The sequence below is a fragment of the Desmodus rotundus genome, chromosome 9 (genome assembly GCF_022682495.2).
Source record: "Desmodus rotundus isolate HL8 chromosome 9, HLdesRot8A.1, whole genome shotgun sequence".
Classification (NCBI taxonomy): Eukaryota; Metazoa; Chordata; class Mammalia; order Chiroptera; family Phyllostomidae; genus Desmodus; species Desmodus rotundus.
This window is the reverse complement of record NC_071395.1, coordinates 89,341,172-89,367,431: the sequence shown is the minus strand read 5'-3', so window position 1 is coordinate 89,367,431 and position 26,260 is coordinate 89,341,172. Positions and strand designations below refer to the sequence as shown.

At 38.0% G+C, this 26,260-nt stretch overlaps 1 protein-coding gene across 1 annotated transcript in view; it reads right to left on the bottom strand.

Annotated features, from left to right (window-relative positions):
- Nucleotides 1-307: 307 nt before the first annotated feature.
- Nucleotides 308-26,260, bottom strand: part of SMURF2 (SMAD specific E3 ubiquitin protein ligase 2) — a 105,770-nt gene continuing 79,817 nt past the window's right edge. The window contains exons 9-19 of the mRNA XM_053910727.2: nt 25,797-25,881; nt 20,143-20,301; nt 17,026-17,221; nt 15,635-15,738; nt 12,526-12,640; nt 10,555-10,733; nt 9,613-9,750; nt 5,175-5,295; nt 2,520-2,721; nt 1,198-1,273; nt 308-877 (exon numbers count right to left, since the gene is read on the bottom strand). Coding sequence (XP_053766702.1) covers nt 778-877; nt 1,198-1,273; nt 2,520-2,721; nt 5,175-5,295; nt 9,613-9,750; nt 10,555-10,733; nt 12,526-12,640; nt 15,635-15,738; nt 17,026-17,221; nt 20,143-20,301; nt 25,797-25,881 — 1,475 coding nt within the window. The 3' untranslated portion in view covers nt 308-777. The remainder of the gene's footprint in view (nt 878-1,197; nt 1,274-2,519; nt 2,722-5,174; nt 5,296-9,612; nt 9,751-10,554; nt 10,734-12,525; nt 12,641-15,634; nt 15,739-17,025; nt 17,222-20,142; nt 20,302-25,796; nt 25,882-26,260) is intronic.

Here is a 26,260-nt window from a genome sequence, read left to right as displayed (position 1 = left end):
TTAAAAAATTAGGGTTTTTTAAAGTCTCGTAAAAACAGGGAGCCCCTGAAAGCATCTTATTGTAGCAAATAAGCTACTAAGTTTAGACTAAATGGTTGCATTAGGAATTTGACAACCAAAATTATATAGCTGTATTCCAGGTAATTTGTGCTTGAAAAATATAGAAAAGACTCACTTAGGCTAGGTTGAAACATATAATACTTTTAAAATATAATGCTTTGCTATAGAAAAATGTAATTAAATGTGTAAATGGCTTGATTTTTTTAAAGATAATGATTCTTTTAGCCAATTGGTTACAAAGATAGGATAATTCAAAATAATTTTATTTCATTTTGTTTTTACAAAGAGCGAGTACAGGAGCTATTCAAAATCATGTATTCAATCAAAATGAAATGTGACTTGTACCGACTGCTGAAGTTGTCTTGATGTTTCAGAGACTTGAAATCTGTGAAGCGATTTGAATAGGTTACCGTTTATAAAAATAGTAGTAGTCTTTAAGTGTAGAATACTGCCTAACTCTGGAAATGTAGGAAAAGTCAGCATTCTTTAGGTTCAAGATATTAATTTTAAATAGCAGCTGAATGCGGCCTCATGGCAAAGCATAAAGACCTCTTTTTTTTCCTTGAAAAGGAATTTCAAAATTGTCCTTTCCCCTCACAGTGTCCTAAAATTTAAAAGGGGAGGGGCATTTTCCTGTATGTCAGCATTCCTTGAAACTCTGCTGAAAGGAAGCTGTCAGGGGTATAAATAGAGTCCTGGGTAAATCCTTGAAGTCTGTCATTCCACAGCAAATCCACATGTTTCTTCGATGGCTGTTAGCAGCTTTTCATATAACTTTTCATAGCTTTCATAAGGCGGAATGTCTATTCGGTTGAAGCTGTAAATAAGCAAATCAGATTTTACACGGTTCACTTAAAATGAGTGCGCCATCCTGGCAAAGTGCACACGCACACAGCCACACCACTCTGTGTCACAGGGAGAATTAAAGGGACACAGTTCTACCCCTCTGCAGTACAGGTTACCACTTTCAGATGTTCCTACCAATTTCAGAATGATCTTACATCACTTAAAGAGTTGCTTATCATTCCTTTTAAAGGTCCATTTAGTAGTAAAAACAAGAGTAAATGAAAAGTTACCTGTTTGAAACTAATACCTACGCATATGGAATAAGGGGGGAAAGTTACAAAAATTACTTACCACGTGTGCGCTTTGGGCAGGTTGTTCGTGCAGGCATCAATCTGGTGGATGGTAAAGAGTCGTGGGCCTGCAGCACCTGCCAAGGAAGTCAGTGTGGGTCAGACCACCACAGGTGCATGCAGTAGTCTCTAAGTCTCAGAGAAACCTGGTACATAAACCACAGGGTCTGGGGACAGAGGAATACTAGTGACTCTACACAATCTACACAAAAAAATTCTCTTCCCAGGAGGAGATTCTTGCTTTGAAAGCTGCAATTGACCTTGAATATGGTTGGATTCCTTAATATGCTAGCATTTCAAATTTGAGAAAAAGTTCAGGGTTGAAATCATTTGCCAATTTCTTTCTTCTATAGGAAACTGATGTCCCAAAAGCATGAGAAAAATAGGCAAATCCAAGATTAAATACACACACATTCGAAAAGATGATAACCTAAATGCGAATTTAGGTTTCATGACTCAAACCTGGCCAAGAGCAAAAGATGAGCAGTCTACAGAATAAACTTCGGTTGATGTAAGACAGCCCCAACACATATTCAAATTCACTTTATGGTAGTCTGACAATGAGTTCTCCAAACAGGGACTATGAGCCCGACTCCCAGTATGCTTTCCCCATGGGCTTTAGACACTGTGCTGCGGGCAACACTGATGGGTTATGTACCAGTCTTGCTCGTATGTCCTCAGTCATCGCCAGCAGCATCAACTTCGAAAACAAACAGCTTCAGAGCTAAAGGAAGCAACTGCCACCCAGCGAAGCACCACAGTCATTAGCAGTATTACCAACTCATCCAGAAATTAACCAGCTATTCCCCAGAAAACAATGTTAACACGGACATGACTCTAAATAAGCAGTCCGGTGCCGTGCGATAACTAACGTGCTCTGACCACACAAATGGCTGCCACGATGCGTGCTGCCACTTTCTGTTAAAAGAAAAGAATAGAAAAACAGGAGAACAGCACCCCAAATGGGTAAATGTTTTGCCGGGTTGAGATGTGAAGATGGAAATGGACAGATTTCCCCTATATGAAAGTGCAGCAGAATTTAAAAGCAAGGTGAGCAGGAAAGGCGGAGCATCACCACATACGGTCTCCAGCATGCGATGCGGCACTCACTACAATCACAGAGAACCCCAGCAGAAAAGGCTCTTGGAAGGGGAACAAAAAAAAAGGAAGGAGAAGAAGGGGTCAAGATGTGAGAGTTACAGATAAGAAACAGGGTGAGAAGAGAATCTGTTTATAAGCACATGGTTGTAAACTGGCTATTACAGCAAGTACTGGCCCCACCACCGACCGAGGGCACGCGGTCTGCCCCCCTGGTGCTGATACCTTGTAAGGCTTTGAAGCCCTGCAGAGGCACTCGCGATGAGCCCGTCACGAACTGAAGTAACCGTGCTCGTCGCTCTTCATCGAAAAACTCCACAGCTTTCCAGAACCACTTGACAACATTGCTGTCTGGTGTACAGTGTTTTAACCGGGTGTTTACCTTCCAGTCATTAACATCTATCTTTCCAAGTCCGCAAATAATGAGCTGTTAAAATATCGAACAAATTGTGAGCCAATGGAAACCCAAGTTAAGCCAAAAATTCCTCAAAACAGAACTTCAGATTTGCAGTGTCGGCTCTCACGTGGGGGTTCTTAATCAAGGGTACACATCAGAATCATCTTGAAAGTTTTTCAAATATACGCACCAGGTCCTATGCTCAGAGATTTTAATTCTGTGCATCTGGGGTGATACTAAGAAGCGGTATTTTAAAAAGCTCCACGGGTACTTACTGACTTTTAGGCACCCTACCCAGAGTCTGAAAACCACCACTGTGCAGAACATGACAAGATGAAAGCTCTATAATTTCACAGAATTCTAAAATTTCTTTTTAATGGACAGAAACTAGACTCCAAGAGTAAAAACAATTTATACATGCCTCCCTTTAAGACCTGCATCATTTTATTCTAGTTTCAACACTTACTAGCTTTGGGATTCTGAGCAACTAATTCAGTTCACCTCGCTTGGCCAGCAGTTTCTTTCCTCTGTGGTAACAGGGTAGTAACATCTATCTATGTCACTACATCCTGTGAAGTGACCTGCAGCATACAGGAACTCAAGAAATGTGTTGAATAAGTGATGCAACCTGTTTGACAATCTTAAAATTGTATCTAAGTACAAAACACATGAATGTACTGTCACAGAGGTCTGCCTGGCATCCTGATGCAGGGTCAGTATAGATGAACTCTATCAAAATCGCCTTGATGCTGTAAGGGGAGGGCAGACAGCAACCCAAGGCAGGAAGGAAGAGGGATGCAAGTCCCACCCACTGACTCAGCAGTCCTTGAAATTCTGTTATCTGTTCAGTGAGCTGGGAAAGAAACCCTTTGAAACTGTTCCTTCTTTCATCCCGAGGCCTAAAAGGCCAGAAAGGGCCCAGAGTGCCTAAAGGAAGAAGCCCATTAACACCTTTGGGTATTCACGCCCCCATCTTGGAAAGCTGGCACCACCTTTACCTGTCAATCAATGTGTAACTTCTTCACCGATTCCCATCCCACCAAATCTGTAAGTCCTCACAACAATGGACCTCTCTCTCTTGCTCTTGCCATCCCTCCTTGACACTCTTGCTCTTGCCTTTCTTCCCCACCTCGGGGTTCTCTTCCATGAGAACCCTGCTTGCACAATAACAGACTCACTGATCTGTAATTCTTTACTGCATTGGCAAGAAGAACCAAGTTTCTTCGGTAACAACACTATCAATTCTTCGGATGGGTCCAAAACTAGCTCATCTAACTAGGGTGTTTCTAACAAGTGAATTAGGATAGTGTACAGTGTAAAACACAATGTAACTTACAAATCCCAGACTTTATAATTCTATTAACCCAGTATAACACCAAAATGAATTATATATATTTTTATAAAAAGTTTAATTTCGTTAGCAGCAGAAACTATATAACAAAACCATAACCCTACTTAATAAAATCTCCAACAAAGCTTCCATAATGGTCTGGAAAGATAGCTGAACCACAGCCACAGGGAGGAGGGAATCGGTTATCCAAACAGGATTATAGGAGTATGAGTGACAAAAAAGGTAACTCCTCAATTTTCTTTAGAGGAGTGGTAATTGTAAGGACAAATTCCTCATTCATTGTATGAACGAATAAAAATGCATTGTATTTCAGCTTTATTGCCATTCCTGTTTTCTTCTTCTTCTTAACTATTTACTTCTGATCATTTCACTATTGAGTGTAGTTCAATCACAAAAAGGAATGGGGATGGTACTGAGTCAAACGGATCTTTTAGACTTGTTTCCTAACAGCTCTTTTTGTTAGGAAGGATACTGAAGTTAATAAAATCATGTAGACTTTGAATATTTAGGCTCTCCCTAGCCACTAGTTGAATTTGGGACCTCTGGCAGAATAAAACTCATTGATTTCTTCACAGAGTAGTTCAGTGGAAATTCAGATGTATTTGTTAAAGGTCTTAATTTAAAAACCAGACTAAGGTGCTTTAAGGATTGGTTCCATTAAAAGAAAACAAAAGTCAACTGTTTATTACAGCTACTGTTAATAACAAATGTTTCCAAAGAGACAGAGGATATTTAGATACAGTTTATCATGAGCGTTTTAATTATTTCCTCTATAATCTTGTTTACCAAATGCTTTCATGCAAAGTATAGTGTAAATCCATTGGGCTTACTAGGCTTTTATTCCAAATAAATTTCTATAGAAAACAACATTGGAAAAAGGTACACATAAGACATGAAATCTGTTCAAAACAAGAAAGAATAATATGGAAAAATAAAATGTTCACAATGCAAGACAGACAGCCCACATGTAGCAATTCCAAAGCAGGAAAGACTTCCTACAAATGAGAATTCTCAGAGTATTGCACCACAGAACTTCAAAAGCTCCAGAAATACAACTTTCCTCTAAAGCTAACAGAAAATTCCTAACCTTTCCTTGTTACACTAGATGACATCATGACATTAATATACTGACCTCTAACTCCTTCTCATCAAATGTCTTCAGCAGATGCTGTGGAATTACTTCATTAAATCCTTTCTGCAGAGCCAGGAATTGCGCCTCAATGCCTCGTAAAAACCTCCAGTTCACATACAGCCTATAAACATTGGGCAGGGGTTTCATATAATCAAATGTATCAGATTTGGTAATTACTATGACTCTACTTTAGCAATATTAAAAAGTAACCTTCCACTAACAAAAGCTGCATCAATGAAGCAACTTTTTAAAAATATATATATATTTATTGATTATGCTATTACAGTTGTCCCATTTCCCCCCCTTCACTCCACTCCATCCTGCACACCCCCCCTTTCTCATCCCCCCCCCCTATAGTTCATGTCCATGGGTCATACATATAAGTTCTTTGGCTTCTACATTTCCTATACTATCCTTACCCTCCCCTTGTCTATTTTTCACCTACCATTTATGCTACTTATTCTCTATACCTTTTCCCCCTCTCTCCCCCTCCCACTCCCCTGTTGATAACCCTCCATGTGATCTCCATTTCTGTGGTTCTGTTCCTGTTCTACTTGTTTGCTTTTGTTTTTGTTTTAGGTGTGGTTGTTAATAACTGTGAGTTTGCTGTCATTTTTACTGTTCATATTTTTTATCTTCTTTTTCTTAGATAAGTCCCTTTAACATTTCATATAATAAAGGCTTGGTGATGATGAACTCCTTTAACTTGACCTTATCTGAGAAGCACTTTATCTGCTCTTCCATTCTAAATGATAGCTTTGCTGGATACAGTAATCTTGGATGTAGGTCCTTGCCTTTCATGACTTCAAATACTTCTTTCCAGCCCCTTCTTGCCTGTAAGGTCTCTTTTGAGAAATCAGCTGACAGTCTTATGGGAACTCCTTTGTAGGTAACTGTGTCCTTTTCTCTTACTGCTTCTAAGATTCTCTCCTGTTTAACCTTGGGTAATGTAATTATGATGTGCCTTGGTGTGTTCCTCCTTGGGTCCAACTTCTTTGGGACTCTCTGAGCTTCCTGGACTTCCTGGAAGTCTATTTCCTTTGCCAGATTAGGGAAGTTCTCCTTCATTATTTGTTCAAATAAGTTTTCAATTTTTTGTTTTTCCTCTTATCCTTCTGGCACCCCTATAATTCGGATTTTGGAACATTTCAAGATGTCCTGGAGGTTCCTAAGCCTCTCCTCGTTTTTTTGAATTCTTGTTTCTTCATTCTTTTCTGGTTGGATGTTTCTTCCTTCTGGTCCACACCATTGATTTGAGTCCCAGTTTCCTTCCCATCACTATTGGTTCCCTGTACATTTTCCTTTGTTTCCCTTAGCATAGCCTTCATTTTTTCATCTAATTTGTGACCAAGTTCAACCAATTCTGTGAGCTTCCTGATTACCAGTGTTTTGAACTGTGCATCTGACAGGCTGTCTATCTCTTAGTTGCTTAGTTGCATTTTTTTCTGGAACTTTGATCTGTTCTTTCATTTGGGCCATTTTTTTTTGTCTTGGCATGCCTGTTATGTAAAGGGGCGGAGCCTTAGGTGTTCACTGGGGTGGGGTAATGCTGGTCGCTGCGCTGTGACGCTCTACGTAGGGGAGGGGCTGAGAGGGAGCGATGGCGCCTGCTCCACTCTCTGCCGGATTTCAGTCTCTCCCTCCGCTACCCACAATCATACTGGGCCCCTCTGGTGCTGATTCCCAAGTGGGTGGGCTTGTGCACGCTCTAGGCCCCTGTGGGTCTCTCCAACCAGCTCTCCTGTGAGGCTGGGAGTTTCTCCTGCTGCCGCCTCAACCCCCACGGGTGTTTTCAATCAGAGGTTTGAGGCTTTTATTTCCCAGCGCTGGAGCCCTGGATTGCGTGGTCTGCTTCGCTCACCCGCCATTCCTCCCAGTTTATCTATGCGTGAATGTGGGGCCACGGGCCCTGCTAGCTGCAGCCTGGCCTGCCTGATCCACAGTCCGCCACCTTGCTGGCGGCAGCCACCACCTTGCCACGAGTCCTCTTTGCCTGGCTGCCGGTCTGGGTGAGTGTTTTTTCTTTATCTCCTTGGTTGTCAGACTTCCATACAGTTCGATTTTCTGTCAGTTCTGGTTGTTTTTTTGTTTTTAAATTGTTGTTGTCCTTCTTTTGGCTGTGTGAGGAGGCACAGTGTGTCTACCTATGCCTCCATCTTGGCCGGAAGCTCCACTGAAGCAACTCTTCAAATCAGAGAGTGAACTGGAAGCTGGATGGAGCATAGATTCTTTCTAAACTTCTAGCATGCATGCCAATAACCCCAAAAAAGAGCTCAGTCAACCAAAACTGACTATTTTTTTCTGGTTTCACTTGAAAATATGATTTGAGCATGTTGGGTGTTTTGTTTATATTTTGGGGGCAGCATAAGGGGGAAGAGAAGATGAAGAGAATCTTCATATCCAAATGAGAAGAAGTAGTAAAAGCCGATATAGCACTTTTTGATTAAATATTCTTTGTTTCCTTGAGGCTTTAAAAAACCTGTAAAAAGTAATTTACCAACAAAAAGTATACTACATCTAATGAGTAGCTTTACTCAGGCTTTTGCCTTGTAATTTATAAATGAACTGCCTTTTTTTAAATCTGCCCAGGAAAACCTCTCCATTTCACACATCTGAGAACTACTCATCTTCCAAGTCTGTCAACACATCCTTTTCTAAACTTGGGGAAAGAGTTCTCTACTTTAAGAAATAAGTTACTTAACATTATATTCTTTGAGGAACCTCACTTTTGTGTTTGGTTAAGGGGACACCAAAACTGCACATTTGCAAAAAGGTTTGTCATTTTTCTTTTTTAATCTCAAAACTGTACTTGATAAGGGATCGTCACTACACACTATAAACGTGACTGAATCCTGGAGAACAGGAGCGAGGGACTGAACAGTCCACACCAGGTCCATTCTTTTATTTTTTTTAATTACTAATATAACAGATGCTTGTTAAATAATGAAAAATAAAACCCTAAATGGGGAGACAAAGTAAAACCTGAAGTACGTTCTTTTATCCTCTTTCCCTCTCCATTCCCAGCTGCACCACCTCTGCTCCCTCATCCTAGACCAACACTGTACTTGGTATTCAGCCTTTCGGAACCCCTTCTGTGTCATTAAAAAACAACACAGACTCTATTCCTATGTAATTCTTCTATAACTTGCTTTTTAAATCCAACAGTTTATGCAGTCTCTCTCTCTTAAAAACCCACATAGTATTCTGCTGAGTATATGTATTTAATCATTCTCTTCTAAAAACACTTAGCAGTTTTTAAAAATTTTTTTACAAGTAATGTTTAATTGAACATCCTTATTCATAATTATTTAATTACATGTGTTTCCACGGCATAAGCTCCTAAAGATGGAGCTCCTAGTTAAAAGGCATACATGTTTTCATTTTGGTGACTACCATCAAACTACTTTCCAAGAAAGCTAAATCAATGCTCACACCCAATCAACAGTCTGTGAAACTGACGGGCCACATGTGTAAAGTAGGAAAATTGCGGTAAGACTTGGGGACATAATGTATGCAAAAATAGTTTAGCATGCATGTTTTTGTGTGCATATGATGAAGTTCAAACTTCTAAATTTGACTGCCACAGTTTTAGGTTTAGAAGAACTTTAGTTACCATAAGCCAAATGATCTACCCCACTACTTTTAAATTTCCTCAATCAACAGGTGATTTTATAAAACTTGGAGAGCACTTTCTTATTATCTATCCCTTAAAGTCACAATGTGCTAGTGATACAGCACAAAAGGGCCTCTGTAGAGCCAGCCGTGGTGCCAGCTGCACACGCCCATGCACCACGCTTCCTGGTATCTGTGGAGCCCCTCCTCCACAGCGAACATAGCTTGGCATGCGACTTGCTTTGACCAAAAGAATATAGCACAAAGGTGACAGTGGCCAGTTCTAGGCTGGGTCCTTAAAAAGATCCGACAACTTCTGCTCTTGTGTTCTGGGAAACCAGCCACCTCATTCCCTCTACCTTGCTGGGCAGGGAGAGGCCCTGGGGAAAGTGAGAGGCCTCTGATACCACGTGGAGATGACCAAGGAATCTGGCCAACAGTGAGGACTAGCCTCTGATACCACGTGGAGATGACCAAGGAATCTGGCCAACAGTGAGGACTAGGCCCCAGACGGGGACCCAGCAGCCATTCCAGCCAGCCCTCAACCCTCGGAGCCATTCTAGCTGAGTCATCAGGTATGTGAGGGGAGAGGCCATCTTGACCAGTCAGCCCCAACTGACACCAGAGGAGCGCGGCACTCACCCAAACTCCTGACCCATGGTATTGTAAGAAATACTTAAATGATAACTGTTTTTAAAGCCACTAAATTCTGCAGAAGCCTATTTTATAGCAATAAGTATCACTACCTAAATACTTAAATTTTTTTTCTGTATTCCTATTCTAGAACATTCAAACAATTCTCAGACTGAGAACACAGAATACTTACCTGACATACTCCTTTTTATTTTCTTCGGTAACAGGGATACTCTTGCCATTTGGTTTAAGTTCATGCTGGATAATTTCCCCATATGCATTATGTTCAACACAGAAGGTATGATCCAAAACACCTGTAATATCATTCTCACTGGAAAGGAAAGAGAAGGAAAGATACTTAAGTGGAAAATCTAAAATACAGACTCTACAGATATATTAATTGGTGAGACAAATAACACTAAAAGAGTTTTATGGCGTGACAAATAGAATATCGGATTCATCTGACTATTCTTATGCTACCAATACCTCCCAGTTCTTGGGGAGAAAAATGAAAGAGTTTTAACCTACATAAACACAGGAAACATTTCACTTCTTGAGTAAGAGAAAGGGCCCTGGCCAAAGCGAGGCTTGCCATAGGGCAAGTTCAGTTTTGTTTGGTTTTCAGGTAAGAGGCCCTACTTGAATCTAGGTACCCTTAAGCAAACAAATGCCTGAGTATCCCCAGTGAGAAAGCCACTCATGCTGGCAGAATAAGTATGGCCAATATATCTTCATAAACTAATGCCCTCCCACAAAAGAGAACTGGTTCCTACAGGTACCCTTTTTAAAGTGTGGTTTCAACAATCAGCACATCCCTAAGAATTTGCTATTTTAACACACGCAGGACTGAAATCAAACTTGCACCACATCAAGAAAATCATTTATATACAGTACTTTTTAAAAATATACTAGATTTTTTTCCCTTTTTAAAATACTGTCATTCACTTTTAAGAATTTGAAATGCACAGGAAAGCAGCAGAAGGAAGAAAAAGTCTAATGTTGTTCAATCACTCTTGATATTTAAATATTTTGTGTGTTTTTTTTATTTTAAAGAAGTACATCCATTGAAACAGGATCTTTTTTGAAAGCTCAGATTCTAATTACAAAAAAAACAGATACAAGACTCAATACATACAGTATCCACACTAAACTGTTATGAAGATCTGGATCAACTAACTCCATGTCATCCAAAGTAATTGACTTCCCAAGCAACTGTTTATAAAAAGGCAATGTGAAACCACCATCAATATAATGTCCATGAAATACAGCCATTCCCATTATTCGTCCAACAAAGTGGAAATATGATAAGTGTTCCTGAAATTGAAGAGAGTTTATATAAATACTCAAGTTAGACACATTCCAGGAGATTTTTAATAAAAATTAGTATTTAAGCAACATGAATCTTTTTTATAGTAAGTATTAACTTATACTCTAGTTTACAGCTATTTAGATGGAATAGGCTATCATATCAAAGCTCAATAATCACTAGGGAGAGTTTCTACTGGGCAGTCTCAAGATACTCTACGTTGTTATAAAATATTACACCAGAGTCCATGCTTCTCTCAAAGGGCAGAGTCACTTTGTAAAATCTGTCTCCAGAAATTCGGTCCAGACAACGGTCCCACTACAGCTTTGTTACACCCCACATAGATACTGCTCTCTTCTTCTCAGATCCTGCTGAGCTCTTTACAATCCTGGCTCTGTCATGGAAAAAAAGCTGTCAATCCGAAACCTCCCTATTTCCTTGACCTAACCAGAAACTGAAATGCAAAATATCTCAGATTTAAGGGCACAGATTCCATGTCTAACTTGGACTAGAGTCCCGATTCTGCCAGTTACTAGCTATGCATACTTGGGCAAATTATTTAACCCCTATATAAGACTAATTTCCCACACCTGGAAAAATAAGGGTAATAACAGTATCTAAAAAAGGATCTCTGTGAGGAGTAAAATGAGATGATGAAGCCCCTGGCACTGGACCTGGCATAGGATAAAAGCTCAACAAATGTGAACCGTCACTTCCACAGTGGCAGGAATGAGCTCCCCAGGCAGAATCTTCACCTAAAAGCCTTCCCTTGATACACGATCCCCTGCAATGACTCGAAGATCCCTACCATGTTTGCATATATTTGGTCTCTCCTGATACATTGTTTTGTTAGTTAGGTATTTGTATTTTAAACTTCTTTTACATCTCTATTTAATAAGTAATCTTTAAACCTCCCTCTTACCTCAAAAACAGCTTTTGTTTCTTTGTGAAAAGTAATATACATTCACTACAACTATTTAGAAAATACAGACAAGAAAAGAGAATCACCCATAATCTAATACCCAGAGATAACTAACATCAGTATTATAGTGTAGATGGAGCCTTTCAATGTTTATATACACACATATTTACCAAAACCGTATCATACTATTTTATAACCTTCTTTTCACATAATACATCACAAATACCATCTTTACATGTCATTGACTATTACCCCACAATGTCATTTTAGTGGCTATACAATATGCCCTTGTATGGAAAAATAACAGAAATAATATAAAAACAACAAGTTAGTAGCAGTTGCTAACTTTTGGTGAGTGCCTAATAATACATAATAGGGTTAATAATGTATAGCACTATGCTGAATACTTAATGTGCAGAGGCCCACTGAATTGTCACAACCCTTCTCTAAGGTATAAACTATACTTATTATTATTAGCAATGATACAATTGAGGCTCAATCAACGAATTTGCCCAAAGTCACAAAGCTATTAAGTAATGGGATCATGTTATGATGTCATGCCTAATTCCAGAATCTGTGTTTGTAATCATTAAGGTCATTCTGCTTGTCATAATTTAATCAGCCCCCTGCTTACAGACAGCAATGCTGTTTCCTACTGGGGCTACTTAAACAATGGCACAGTAAACATTCCTGTGTCCCAACTGTAGCATCTATCCATAGTTGTTTACTTGAGAATATTTTCGAAAAGAGGAACTGCTAAGTTAAAGTCTGTGACTAGGACAAGGAGAGTAATCCTATTTCATAAACTACATTGACATTTAAAGATGAAAATATTGTAGGTTATGTGTTAATTCATGTCATCAGAACAGCAATCATACCGGGTTAACTGCAGAATCGGGATTGATCTGCAATGTATAGATATCATCCCTTGAATACTGGAAGAGGCCATAGTATGGATTCAACATTTCATGTGACAAGAGATATAGCCACTCCCTAGAAAACAAGATATGACAAAGGAACTTTTTGTTAATGAATATATTTTTATTAAAATGCTATTAATAATTTTAGCAAACAAAATTTTTAAAGAAAATAAAACAGTAATTAGTTACATGAGATCACATCGGAAAAATCTACCATGCCCAAAAGCAAATGAAAAATCTTGTTTTGTCATTATGCAATCACTTCTCACTCACTTGGGGCAATTTTATGACACATTAGCAGCAGAGTGTATAAAGGTATTACCCAGAAGTACCAAATACTAATTACATGATGATTCCCAGTGGTCTTCTCCTTTTAATTGCTAAATAAATTTAATCCATGATAAATATAAAGGAAGGATATTGTTCAAAATATCCTGGTGACCTACATTACCCTAGTCTGCTCCTATCATGGAAGATTTATACTAGTTAGCGTAGATACATATAATACAGCGTTACTCTCCCTTTTGGACCGTGTGTTTTGTTGTTGGTATTGTTTTAGTAAGAAAATGTCATTATCCATTTCTCATCATCTTTTTTGTGTAAACCCTAAAACATACCGTGTTAAAAGTGTAAGTGGTCACTTGAAACCAAGAAGTGGTAAAGAAGAACAAAAAATCCCTGCTTGCCCTAGCCTGTATTTTTTGGTGTGTTCTATACCACTTCTCATTTTCAAACGTACATCAATATTTATAAAACCTAATAATAAGCAGGACTATCACCTTAAATTTATTAAACCCTTCATATTTTTCAAAGTATGAAAGAAAACTTATTCATAACTAAAATATGAAGGGGGACCCAAAAATGGAATTTATTTTTTTTAATTGGGTATTTATTCTTACACGTTTAAACTTCAGTCACCTTCAAAGTACTCTCCATTTGATGCAATACACCCATTGAGACATTTTTCCACCTCAAAACAGTTTTTGAACTTGTCGATTTTGATACCTTTTACTGCTTCTGCCATTTTTTGTTTTACCTCTTCCACATCAGCAAAATGTTTCTCTTTGAGGACTTTTTTCATCCAGGGAAACAAACAAACAAAAGTCTCTCAGGGTGAGATCAGGTGAATAGGGAGGGTGGGGCACAGAGGTCATGCCATTTTTGGTCAACAGTGCTAACATTCAGCGTGGTATGGGCAGGTGCATTCGTAAATCACCCATCATGAAATGGGCAAACACACTGAGTCTTCAAAAAAAAAATTCACTGAGGCCGAATGCAGCCTCTCACAACACCACCAGCTAGTACACTGATACAGATGGGTTCCTAGAACACTCATCTAGCAGGGGAAGCCTGTACTATAACGGGCCCACCCTCCATAAGATAATACTGGTGAGGGGTTTTTAGTCCCCTCTCATACAATCACTAGTCTAGGACTTAAAGAGATGTAGTTCTAGTCTCAATTCTCAGCTAGGAAAGGTATTTAAATGATATGTTCTTGTTATGGATTAAACACACCAAATAATATATTTTTAGGAAATACAATGAAACACTTTTAACAAGAAGTTAAAGAACTATGTTTTTAAATTCTATAATGTGATGGAATCTAGCTCAAATCACTACCATTTATTTTATACTTGAAAAACTAGAGATTAAAAACAAGTGAGGTTTCTACATAAGTAACTTTCTTAACACATAACACTCACCTGACATGTTTTATATGCTTTTTATACATGTAGGGTTTTTTTTTTTTAAAGAAAATTCAAATTTTTGTTTTGTTTCACCAAGTATTTAGAACACACATCAAAGCAGAACCCAACTGCTTTTGGGTTCTACTACAGAGAAAGATCAGAAAGAACAGTTCACTGCCACTCCCTTTTAGTCTGCCCAAACCCGGAGAGTAGTGAGGTTGAGAGATAAACGACAGCCCTGACCAGTATGGCTCAGTTGGTTGGGTGTCGTCCTACAAAGCGAAAGGTCACATATTCAATCCCAGTTAGGACATATGCTTGGGTTGTGGGTTTGATCCCCGGTCGGGGCACCTACAAGAGGCAACTGATGGATGTTTCTCTCACATCAATGTTTCTCCCTCCCTGACTCTCTCTAAAAATAAGTAAAATCTTTTTTTATAAAAAAGAAATAGAAAATACAAAAAAACCTACTTATTTGGTCTATCCATATAATTATAGCATTTAGATTCCATTAGCAAATAATTAACAGGTTTTCTCAATAAGCACTCAAAATCAAGCTATGAATAAATCATAAGAATTCCACAGGAGGTACTAAGTGTGATGTATAAGTGATCAATTCTAAAAATCCAAACTAAGGAAAACTATCCATTTGCAGTTAAAAAGGTCACAGGATAAAAATAAGTCTACAGGTGAAAGCAAGTAATGTTGAGTACAATTATGGGACTCAGTGGAAATAAAAGTTAATTAAGGCTGGATTTAGATTGCAGAAGCGGCAATACATCATAGAGAGCTACCATGTTTCTGCTACACTTACATAAAGTGAAGTTTCACACCTGGAAAAAGATACTTTATGTATGAATAGAACATAAGGACCACTGATGATACACACACACACACACACACATATGCTCCTTGACAAGGTTAAAAAGCATAGCAATGGAAGCAAAGGGAAACAGTATTCAGTTTAGATTATACCATTAAAGTCTCAAGATTGTTCCTGACAATATAAAGCAGAAGAAATAACGTGTAGTGAAGAAGAGAGATGAAGAAAACGTAGGGCCTGCAGGTCTACCAACAGTCGACGCAGGGTTGCAGCTAGTTTTCAGAGAAAGTCTCATTGGGCTACATGATCCATTACATCTCTCTCTCTTTCTACCCCCTTTCCCTCTGTCTAAAAATAAATAAAATCTTTTTTAAAAATCCACCTCCTCACCCATATTATAAGTAAATAAATAAATAAGAACGAATATCCTCCTATTGCAAATACTAGGGAATATCACACTAGAAAAAATATCAATGAGAAGGTGACACCACAGGGAGTATCTTAAATTTGTAAATGTAAGGAGCCATATGTTATTTCCTGATAAGCACGGCTTTACCTGGCAACCCCTCCATAGTCAAGACCTTCTTCTCCACGGAACTTTATCATTAATCGCTTCCAGAGATCTTTTGGTCTCATTTTCATAACCTGTCGATATGACTCCTGAAAAAAAGTTAATATAGTGTAATTACTAGGTGCTTGTAACCTATTATTTAAACTCTCCCTCCCATTCCACCTACAATACATTTTTTACCTAAATAAGGTGAAATTAAACAATCAAATCAATGAATAAACTCCAAGTGTTTGAAACCTCTTGGAATTTCTTAAAACAAAATGAATATAGCTTAATACTACTGAAACCAATTCAGTTGATAAATTATTAAAAGCCTACTAAGTGCAAAATTCCATATTTGAATATTATTTATTGATTTTTTTTGAGACAGGAGGGAGAAAGGGAGGGAGGGAGGAGAGAAAGGGGAGGTGGGGAGAGAGAGAGGTCAATTTGTTTTTCCATTTCCTTATGTATTCATTGGTTGCTTCCTGTATGCGCCCCAACCACAGACTGAAACTGCAACCTACAGGTATCAGGACAACACTCTAAGCACTGAGCCATCCAGCCATGGCCGCAAAATTCCATATTTAAGTTTTATGAACCACAGTAGTGACTCCATTCATATTAAAAACAGAATTTGATAGAAGTACCAAAATTTTTTAAAATGGATGACCTAATTCTAGGTCATTAGCACCAGTAGAAAATAAAGGTTAAGAAAAAGAAATTTTCAAAAGAGCATAAGTAATCATTAGTGCTCTCGTCATTAAATCAGCAATCTTGTATTATTTTAAAATACAAATGACTGACTACAAACAAGGGCCAGAACTGTTCTGAGAGAAAAAAGTTCATCCTTTGGGAAAATAATAATCAAGTCCCCAACATCTTGCCCAGGAACCCACTAATGAGTGGGAAACCTCTGCCTTGGAACTCTGCCACCAATTATGTAAGAACTCTGAAGTTGATGTTAGGACTATAAAATCCAAAGATGAAAGAATATACTAGAAAAGAAGATTTTCAATAAAATAATGAAGCAGTTCAAGAGTAATTAAATAAAATGATTTTCTGATTTAAGAGTCCTTTACCTTTTGGAAGAATTAGAAAGTAAGGGATGGATAATACTTGTGGTCTTTTAAAACTCATTAACATTACATATTTGCAATGCAGAGGCCAAGCTGAACCAACTAGACCACCAAACAAAAACACCCTTCATCTCACTTAAACGTTTATCTTATACATTAAATCTCTCCAATATTATTGCCTTTAGTCTCCACAATTAAAAAAGAAATTAATGAAAACTCTCCCATTCTAAAGAATCCCAAAAAGTACTCTTGGAAAACAGAGAGCAACACACTGAATCTTTATTTTTCCCTATTTTAAAATAAGACTTGTAAGTTTACCTCAAATATCTCTTCCCTGGAAACCTCAATGCGGCAATGGCCAGCCTGAGGCTGCTGTTGGGAAAGTTCTTGACGCAAAATTTTTAGTTTCTGAACCAGGTCTCGCTTGTACCGTGGGACTGTCAGGCACTCTGTGTCATCAGGGCATAAGGACACCACCTGCTGTTGCTGCTGGTCTTTCAACTGGTTCTGCCGACTGGAAAAGTAAACAAAAATACTATTAAACTATTTAAATGGAAAAGATTACAATTATACATTTAAAATAGCATTATATTATAAACAAGTCTAGCGATATCATTTCCCTCCACACTGATTTCTTGGCTTGTCCTTTTCGACAGTGATAAACTAGCTCCAAAGTTTATTTCTCAGATGCCATATGAATATGGAATTGGACAATGCAGTTTCATCTGTAAAACTTAATATGCAGCTGTTGAGAACAAATTTCTCAGATACCATTTCCGTCTTTCTTCTGCATAATTTACTGTCTCCCATTTTAAAATTCTGGCCTATGCCAAGCTCTGTGCCTATTATCTCGAATCTGTCCCTCTGGAAGAGATGAACAGTCTACACCGGCAGCTGGGCCGGGGCCCTTCTCCTACACACACACTCGTCCAGGCCACAGGGACATGGGTGGTCACATGACATGACTGGCACCGAGAAATGAGTACTTTACAAACATGTCTAAATGCTTAGTAGAGTGACTACTTTTCCTTTATTATGGTAAAATATATGTAACATAAAACTTACCATTTTAACCATTTTTCAGTATATGATCAATGGAAGTATGTTCACATTGGTGTACTAAAGTGATTTCTAACTGCACATACATGATTTACCTCAAACACATAAAATAATCTTCCAGATAGAGCAGAAATACAATCATTTTTAAAAAGCAAGTTACCTAGAGATATTTTGATTCTCCCAGCAAAAATATTATAAGTTGCATCAAAGAATATTTTGAAGAATCTTATGATATAATGAACTAGCTAATTCCAGTAAGCTGTCAAGAAACTAAAAGTCAGGTAATTGCTACTGATGTCTTTGGAAACACTGAGTGATTCGGATGGAGGTTAATCTTGCACATAACAGAGAAGAACACAATCTCCTAACCTAAAGGTAAAGGGCAATAGTAGCTATGATAAAATAAACAAAAATGACTTTCGGGTCTCACAAATCACCCAAACTTATTTTATACAGAGTGGTTCCTATGTACTAGACCCAATTTGATATGTAAAACATAACTATGGAGAGAAAATGCATCTTTGATGAAAATTACAAATCACTATTTAGTACTCTCACAAATTTTATAATAAAGGTGTGTTTTACACATATATTCAAAAAATCCAAGTAGAATATATTTTAAAAATACTCCCTAAACAATTATATTCATCCTGTGCAAAAGAAAAAAATGAGATTGGGTATTATCTTACACCAGATACAAAAATTTAATTCAAAATGGATCAGAGACTTCAATGTAAAATCTAAAACCATAACTTCTGAAACAGAAATAAACTGTTACGACTTGTATAAGGCAAAGGTTTCTTAGCTATGACACCAAAAGCAATTCATAAAAGAACAAATGGATAATTGTACTTCATCAAAATTTCAAAGAAAACTTTTCTTTGAAAGACAGCTTTTCAAGACACTGTTAAGAAAATGAAAAGACAAGTCACAGACTAGGAGAAAAATCTTTCCAAAGCATATACCTGATACAGGATTGCACTGCAAATATGTAAAGAAAACTCTCAAAACTCAAAAAGTCTTTTAAAAAATCAACTTTTTTTAAGAGGTGGCAAAAAATTTCACCAAAGATACATAGATGACAAAAAGCACACAAAAAGATGTTCAACATCATCAGACATGAGAGAAAAGTGAATTTAAATGATAATGAGAGAAACCACTACACACCAATCAAAATGTCTCAAAATAAGGTATCAAGTGTTGGTAAGGGTACGCTGGCAGTTGTATCCTTTGTAATACACTGATAATAATAAAGTACTTCCCTGGCTCAGTGAGCCATGCTAGCAAATTATTGAACTCCCCAACTTAACACCAACTAGTAAGAACTGGGACTTAGAGTTGGCATCTGAAGTCAGGACAGTTTTGAGGGACTAAGTCCTTAACCTGTGGGGCCTGACCCTAACTGCACATACTGTCGCACTGTATTCAATTGTACACCCTGTTGGTGTCTGGAGACTCGGAGAATTGATAGGTATGACACATTTGGTGTCATAAGTTCCTTGGGTAGAAACAGATCACAGAAGGCCATGTGACAACACAGACTGGGATGATATGTCTATAAGCCAAGGAACAGCAAAATTTCCAAAAACCACCAAAAGCTAGGTGAGAGGGAAGGAACAAATTTTCCTTCAGAGACTCCAGAAGGAACAAAGCCTTGCTGACAACTTCAGTCTGAACTTCTAGCCTCCAGAATTGCGAGAAAATGAATTATTGTGGCATTTATAGCAGCCCTGGAAACGAATCCAGGTGGAAGCCCCACAGGAAGGGCCTGGAGGTGGAATTACAGAGAAGCACAAGACAACTTTTAGGATGATGGATACGTTCACCATCTTCACTGTGGTGGGTTTTGTGGGTGTATAATATATCAAAACTTACACTGTACATTTTAAATATGCAGTTTACTGTATGTCAATTACATTTCAATAAAGCTGATTTAAAAAATCCAAGGTGCATTGAGCACATTCACAAAGACTTGTATGAAAAACTATGTCCTGCAAACAGGAAAGACAACACAGCTAGAAAACAAAACTAACAGCAAAAAAGGCTCCGAGGTGCACCCAGCTATCATGGAGCTATTTCCGGGGGGACACACTCGTCCACTCCATAAAGCAGCCTGTCTCTTCAGGTGTGCCAGGGTGCACCTCTGACACATACCCTTCTTCTAACATTTCAGGACAGGCTGCTACTTAATAAGCACAGTGGGATTAAAATATTCATACATCAAAGTAAAACTTGACATACTCATATAAAATTTTGTTCAACAAAAGTAATTTATAACTGAAGACAGCAGACAGCCTACACATTTATTACAAACAGCATCATCAGTCTTCTCTTGTTCAGACTCACATTTTCACATATATTGTTTCAAAAACTTACTTTAAAACTAAATGTAAGTTAGCAGAGAGCCGAGGATCTGTAAATTGTGTCGTTCTGTTGTTATGGTCAACAAAATAAACTCTGCCTGTTGCCGTATTACGGATCTCCCATCCAGGAGGCAATGGACCAAGCTCTTCACAATTGATGTTGCTAAGATCCCTGCAAAAACAAATATAAAATAAAAAATACCTCATTGCTGGGCCTGCTGAGCCAACCAAGTGTAAATGACACAGAACAATTCCATGAAGTCTGAGAAAATGTATTGTTTCAGAAACTTGAGATGTTCAGCTGGAATCTTTAATTCCCAATGGTTTAACAAACTTGCATACTCAAAACCCAATCCATAAATGGCTTAGAAAGTTTGTTCCTGGGCTTTCATGTGACACAGATTTTAAATTAATATAAAAGCAATCACAACACTTGCCAGCATAAACTGTACTTCAATACTTAACTGACAAAATACTGTTTTACAAATGTCAGTGGTATAAGGAATTAAACATTTTCTAAAATTTCCTTTCAGTTCTATCATCACTACACCACAAAATTTGTGTAAATAAATGTTCATTTTACTATTAATTTTAAGCTCTCCAACAAAGAGAAACTAGAAATATTATTAAAATTATGATCTTAAAAATAATTACAGTATACATTTTAACACATAACTTCTTCACTTTGAATTCTGAAAGCTGTAAAGCCAGTGAATGAACAACCTGTTTAAGACATGCAGGAATAACACTCTAAGGCTTTGCTACAATTAACGAAAGCAAAAAGACTTTAATGGACCAAAGACCATTGTTACTGTATCACACTTTTTTTTTTTAAATATATTTATTGATTATGCTATTACAGTTGTCCCATTTCCCCCCACCACTCCACTCCATCCTGCCCACCCCCCTCCCCCCCCCCATTCCCCCCCCATAGTTCATGTCCATGGGTCATACTTGTAAGTTCTTTGGCTTCTACATTTCCTACACTATTTTAACCCTCCCCCTGTCTATTTTCCACCTATCATCTATGCTTATTCTCTGTACCTTTACCCCCCTCTCCCCCTCCCACTCCCTTATTGACAACCCTCATGTTCTAGTTGTTTGCCTAGTTTGCTCTCATTTTTGTTTTATGTGTGGTCGTTAATAACTGTGAGTTTGCTGTCATTTTTACTGTTCCTATTTTTGATCTTCTTTTTCTTAGGTAACTCCCTTTAACATTTCATATAATAAGGGCTTGGTGATGATGAGCTTCTTTAACTTGACCTTATCTGAGAAGCACTTTATCTTCCCTTCCATTCTAAATGATAGCTTTGCTGGAAATAGTAATCTTGGATGTAGGTCCTTGCGTTTAATCTTGGGTAATGTAATTATGATGTGCCTTGGTGTGTTCCTCCTTGGGTCCAGCTTCTTTGGGACTCTCTGAGCTTCCTGGACTTCCCGGAAGTCTATTTCCTTTGCCAGATCGGGGAAGTTCTCCATTATTTGTTCAAATAAGTTTTCAATTTTTTGTTCTTCCTCTTCTCCTTCTGGCACCCCTATAATTCGGATGTTGGAACGTTTCAAGGTGTCCTGGAGGTTCCTAAGCCTCTCCTCATTTTTCCAAGTTCTTGTTTCTTCATTCTTTTCTGGTTGGATGTTTGTTTCTTCCTTCTGGTCCATACCATTGATTTGAGTCCCAGTTTCCTTCTCATCACTATTGGTTCCCTGTACATTTTCCTTTGTTTCTCTTAGCATAGGCTTCATTTTTTCATCTGTTTTTCGAACACATTCAACCAAGTCTGTGAGCATATTGATAACCAGTGCTTTGAACTGTGCATCCGATAGGTTGGCTATCTCTTCGTCGCTTAGTTGTATTTTTTCTGGAGCTTTGAAGTGTTCTGTCATTTGGGCCATTTTTTGTTTGTTTGTTTGTCTTGGCGCGTCTGTTACTTTAAGGGGCGGAGCCTTAGGTGTTCACCGGGGCAGGGTAACTCTGGTCGCTGCGCTGTGACGCTGTACGTGGGGGAGGGGCCGAGTGGGAGCAATGGCGCCCATCTCACTCTCCTCCGGATATCAATCTTTCACTCCGATACCCACAATCAAACTGGGCCACTCTGGTGCTGGTTCCCGAGTAAGTGGGCCTGTGCACACTCTAGGCCCCTGTGGGTCTCTCCAACAACCTCTCCTGTGAGGCTGGGAGTCTCTCCTGCTGCCGCCCCAACCCCCAGGGGCGCTTTCAATCAGAGGTTTGAGGCTTTATTTCCCCGAGCTGGAACCCTGGGTTGCATGGTCTGCTTCGCTGCCCGCCATTCGTCCGGTTTATCTGTGCACGAATGTGGTGCCACAGGGTGCTACCCACCACTCTGCCTGCCCCGCTCTCCGCCACTCTGAGTCCGGCCCTCTGGGTTTATCTGTGCAAATGTGGGGCCGCAGGGTCTGCTAGTGCTCAGACTGCCTGCGCCATTTGTCCCACACTCCGCCAGTCTCGGTCCCGCCACAGCCACGCGAGTCCTCTCCACCCCGGTGCCCATCTCCACCCCTCCTACCAGTCTGGATGTGTTTATTTTCTATTTCCTTGGTGTCGGTCCCCCTTGCTGTTCGATTCTCTGTCAGTTCTGGTTGTGCGAGGAGGCGCAGTGTGTCTACCTACGCCGCCATCTTGGTTCCTCTCTTTTTTTTTTTTAGATGTTATTTATTTTTAAAGAGAGGAGAAGGGAAGGAGAAAGAGAGGGAGAGAAACATCCATCGGTTGCCTCTCACACGTACCCTGACCGGGGACCTGGCACGCAACCCAGGCATGTGCCCTGACAGGACACTGAACCAGTGACCCTTCGGTTTGCAGGCTGGCACTCAATCCACTGAGCCTGGCCAGCCACAGCTGTATTACATATTCCTAAAATACTATTATATACAAAGATTTACAGGACCTTAAAAATGATATAAAAGCAGCATTTCTAATGTAAACTTAAATAAATAGTTATAGTGACAAATTTCATCAAAATCATGTTTTAAAAGTTAAACTAGAAAAAAAATTGCCTGAAATCATCTCTTCTTGGTCGTAATGAAACACAGTGGTGGGCACATATAAGCATCCATAGATTTTTTGAAACAGTAATTCTGGCTTCTGCTTATAGGTTCTCCAAGAGACTCTTCCACTACAGAACAACTAAAACTTGAAAAGAACACACTATTTGAGACACTGTAAATCTTAACACAGTCAAGGGAAAAGTTCTAAAAATCCTTCCCTAACCCTGAGTGGCAGGCAGGCAGAAGGGTAGGCCTGCAGGTGTGTAGCTGTTAACTGGGAAACAGTCTCAGGCCAGCAGCAAGGTTGGAAAAGGAAATCTGAAGCTTTGTGCCTAAGCTGAGAACTAAAAAGATGAAGTGATTCCAGGAAAACTTCCTAAATTCCTACTTTAGGTCCACAGAACTCAAACCAATTAAGATCAAACAAACTCACAAAGATCACCAAACACTTCAAAAAGGAAAGTCCTGATGACTGAGAGTCAGTAGAAACAATAAACCACAGAATTAGATTCCCAAGTACTGCCACAGATCAAACAGAGAGAACAGCAATGACATGCAACATTAAAAAAAAAAAGTAAAGGAACAATGACAAAGGCAAATTATCAGTGAGATATTACTAAGCGTACACAGATTTTTAAAGTGGAACTTTTAGAAACGAAAAGCAAATACTGAAATCGAAGAATGAATAATTCTTTTGATATAATGCAGAATTTAATTTTATATCATTTTATTTAGAACTTTATAAATCTAGTTATACATGGGAAAGCTCTAAAGAACTGATTAAAAGAACAGAATACTGGAAACAATCTTTATTTCCACTTGGAAAATGACTGAAGAAAAACAGAATGTTACACAGCCATAAAAAGTAATACTGTATTTCAAGGCTACATAGTCAGTGTGCAATGGCATTAATCATTGTTTTAAAGAGATATGTAAAACTTGATGAAATGGGACTTTTCAAATAAACCTAAGTTTACTGGATATCTTTAAATAAAGTATCTGAGTTACACTACTTTATAAATGTCTTTGAATAGGCATGATATTTCAATAGAATCTAAATGCTTATAGTATGCTTTGATAAAAGATCCTCCACACAAATGGTATGTTTACTAAAAGGTCTTCCAAAAACAAAAGATATGATATATGGTGATATAAAGATATGATTTTTAAGATAACGATTTGAAGTATACAGACTGAAGAAAAATAGCCCATTGCATAATTTCATAAAGTCATTATTCAATACTTAACATGAAATATTCTTTAAGATTTTATTTTTTTATTTTTAGAAAGAGAGGACAGGAGGGAGAAAGAAAGGGAGAGAAACATCAATGTGTGGTTGCATCTTGCATACCCCCTACTGGAGATCTGGCCCACAACCCAGGCACGTGTCCTGACTGGGAATCAAACTGGAGACCCTTTAGTTCACAGGCTGGTGCTCAATCCACTGAGCCACACCAGCCAGGGCACATGAAATATTCTTAAACCTTTATAGAAACCACATAATCATTAATGAAAAACTGTTATTTCCTTAGGACAATAACATATTACCAACAGCGTTGCCAAAATCTATTTCATCTTCTGATGCCAGCTTACATACTGTTCTTTCAACAGATAACTCAAGATTTACTTTAACTACTGTAAAATATTTAGGTTTTTAAAAATCACTTTCTTTTATACATTTCCTTCTAATGATTTTAAATTATTTTATTAAAAAGCTTATCATTGACCTTCAGTTGGAATAACAGAATTCATAACATACTTCTTTTCATACTTTACATAATAAAAGTCTTGTTGCTAAAAGATAGGCCCATGGATTTTTTTCAGTGAGCTTATTAACAAAACAAAAAATTCCTCCCCACTACTATTTTTAAACTAACAGCTTATATTACCAAGACACAGAAATGACAATCTTGATACAGTAATTAGTGATATCACATTTCTTTGGTCGCTGCCCTTAAAAGAATCTAATTAAGTTCTATGATAAAGTAAAATAGTTTTGTTATTATAGTTTTATTTATAAATAAAGGTATCAAGGCAATCCAAGATCAGCTAGTCACATCTGGTTTTGATTCAAATACATGAATCTTGACAAGAAGAGCTTTGAGTAGAAGCTTTAAGAAAAGAAAAGAAAAACAAAAAGATCTCAGGTAAATGCATTGAACAATGCCTGTAGTTCAAATGCACAAAATTTGGCATTTAATTTAGCTTAATTATGTTATATTTCTTTTCTATATTAAAATGAAAATAAGAGAACACTGAATACACTTATATACGGTTAAAATAAACCATTTTTTAAAAAAGCCTAACTGGAAATATCAATTTTCTATCCTTTAAAAAAAAAGATATGTATGTCTTTTGTAAGATTTTATATGTTTTTTCCCCCAGGTCTGTTTTCAAACTCTTAAAACCCATGTGTTTTCCCCAGATTTTTTAAAAAGGGGAAAGTGGAGAGGGACTGAGGATTGGTTGGGGGTAGGGCACTGATTAGGATTACAGAGAAGTAGGTAGGACTTTAAACTAAATGTCAAACAGACATTAGTATTAGAAAGAACCAAACTTTTAAATAAACTATTTTAAGAAGTTTAAAATTAAAATAATCAAAGAAATCCTAGGTAAAATGGATATTCAAGGGTATGAAGAGTATTTAGAATGTGTTCTTACCTAGGCACTCTTGGATCATGCCATGTGCTCACACCAGTCTGAGTGTGTAAGAAATACACCTGACCTTGTTGTGTTGTCCTCTGTTCTGTAAAATTAAGAAACACTAATAATAAAAACATATTCAAAGTGTCTAAACCAAAGACTGCTATAGACACAAGACTATTAATAAGTAAATTATCCAAATTACCAATCTATATTACTACAAAAATTTTGCTCTACAAATCACGTGTTCTGAACTCAGAATACATTTTCTCCTGGAAACAATCTTTTCAGTAGCGACGAGGGGTGACAGGCCAGCTTATCTAAAGCCAACTATACTTATAATGTGGCTCAATTACTAACCACGCTGCAATGCAAAATAGAAAACAAGTTTGTGACAGTACCAATAATTCAACAAAACAAAGGTGAAGAAATGATCTTTTATTTGTCTTAAATGTGGCCCCTGAGGGGAACAAAAGAAGGCT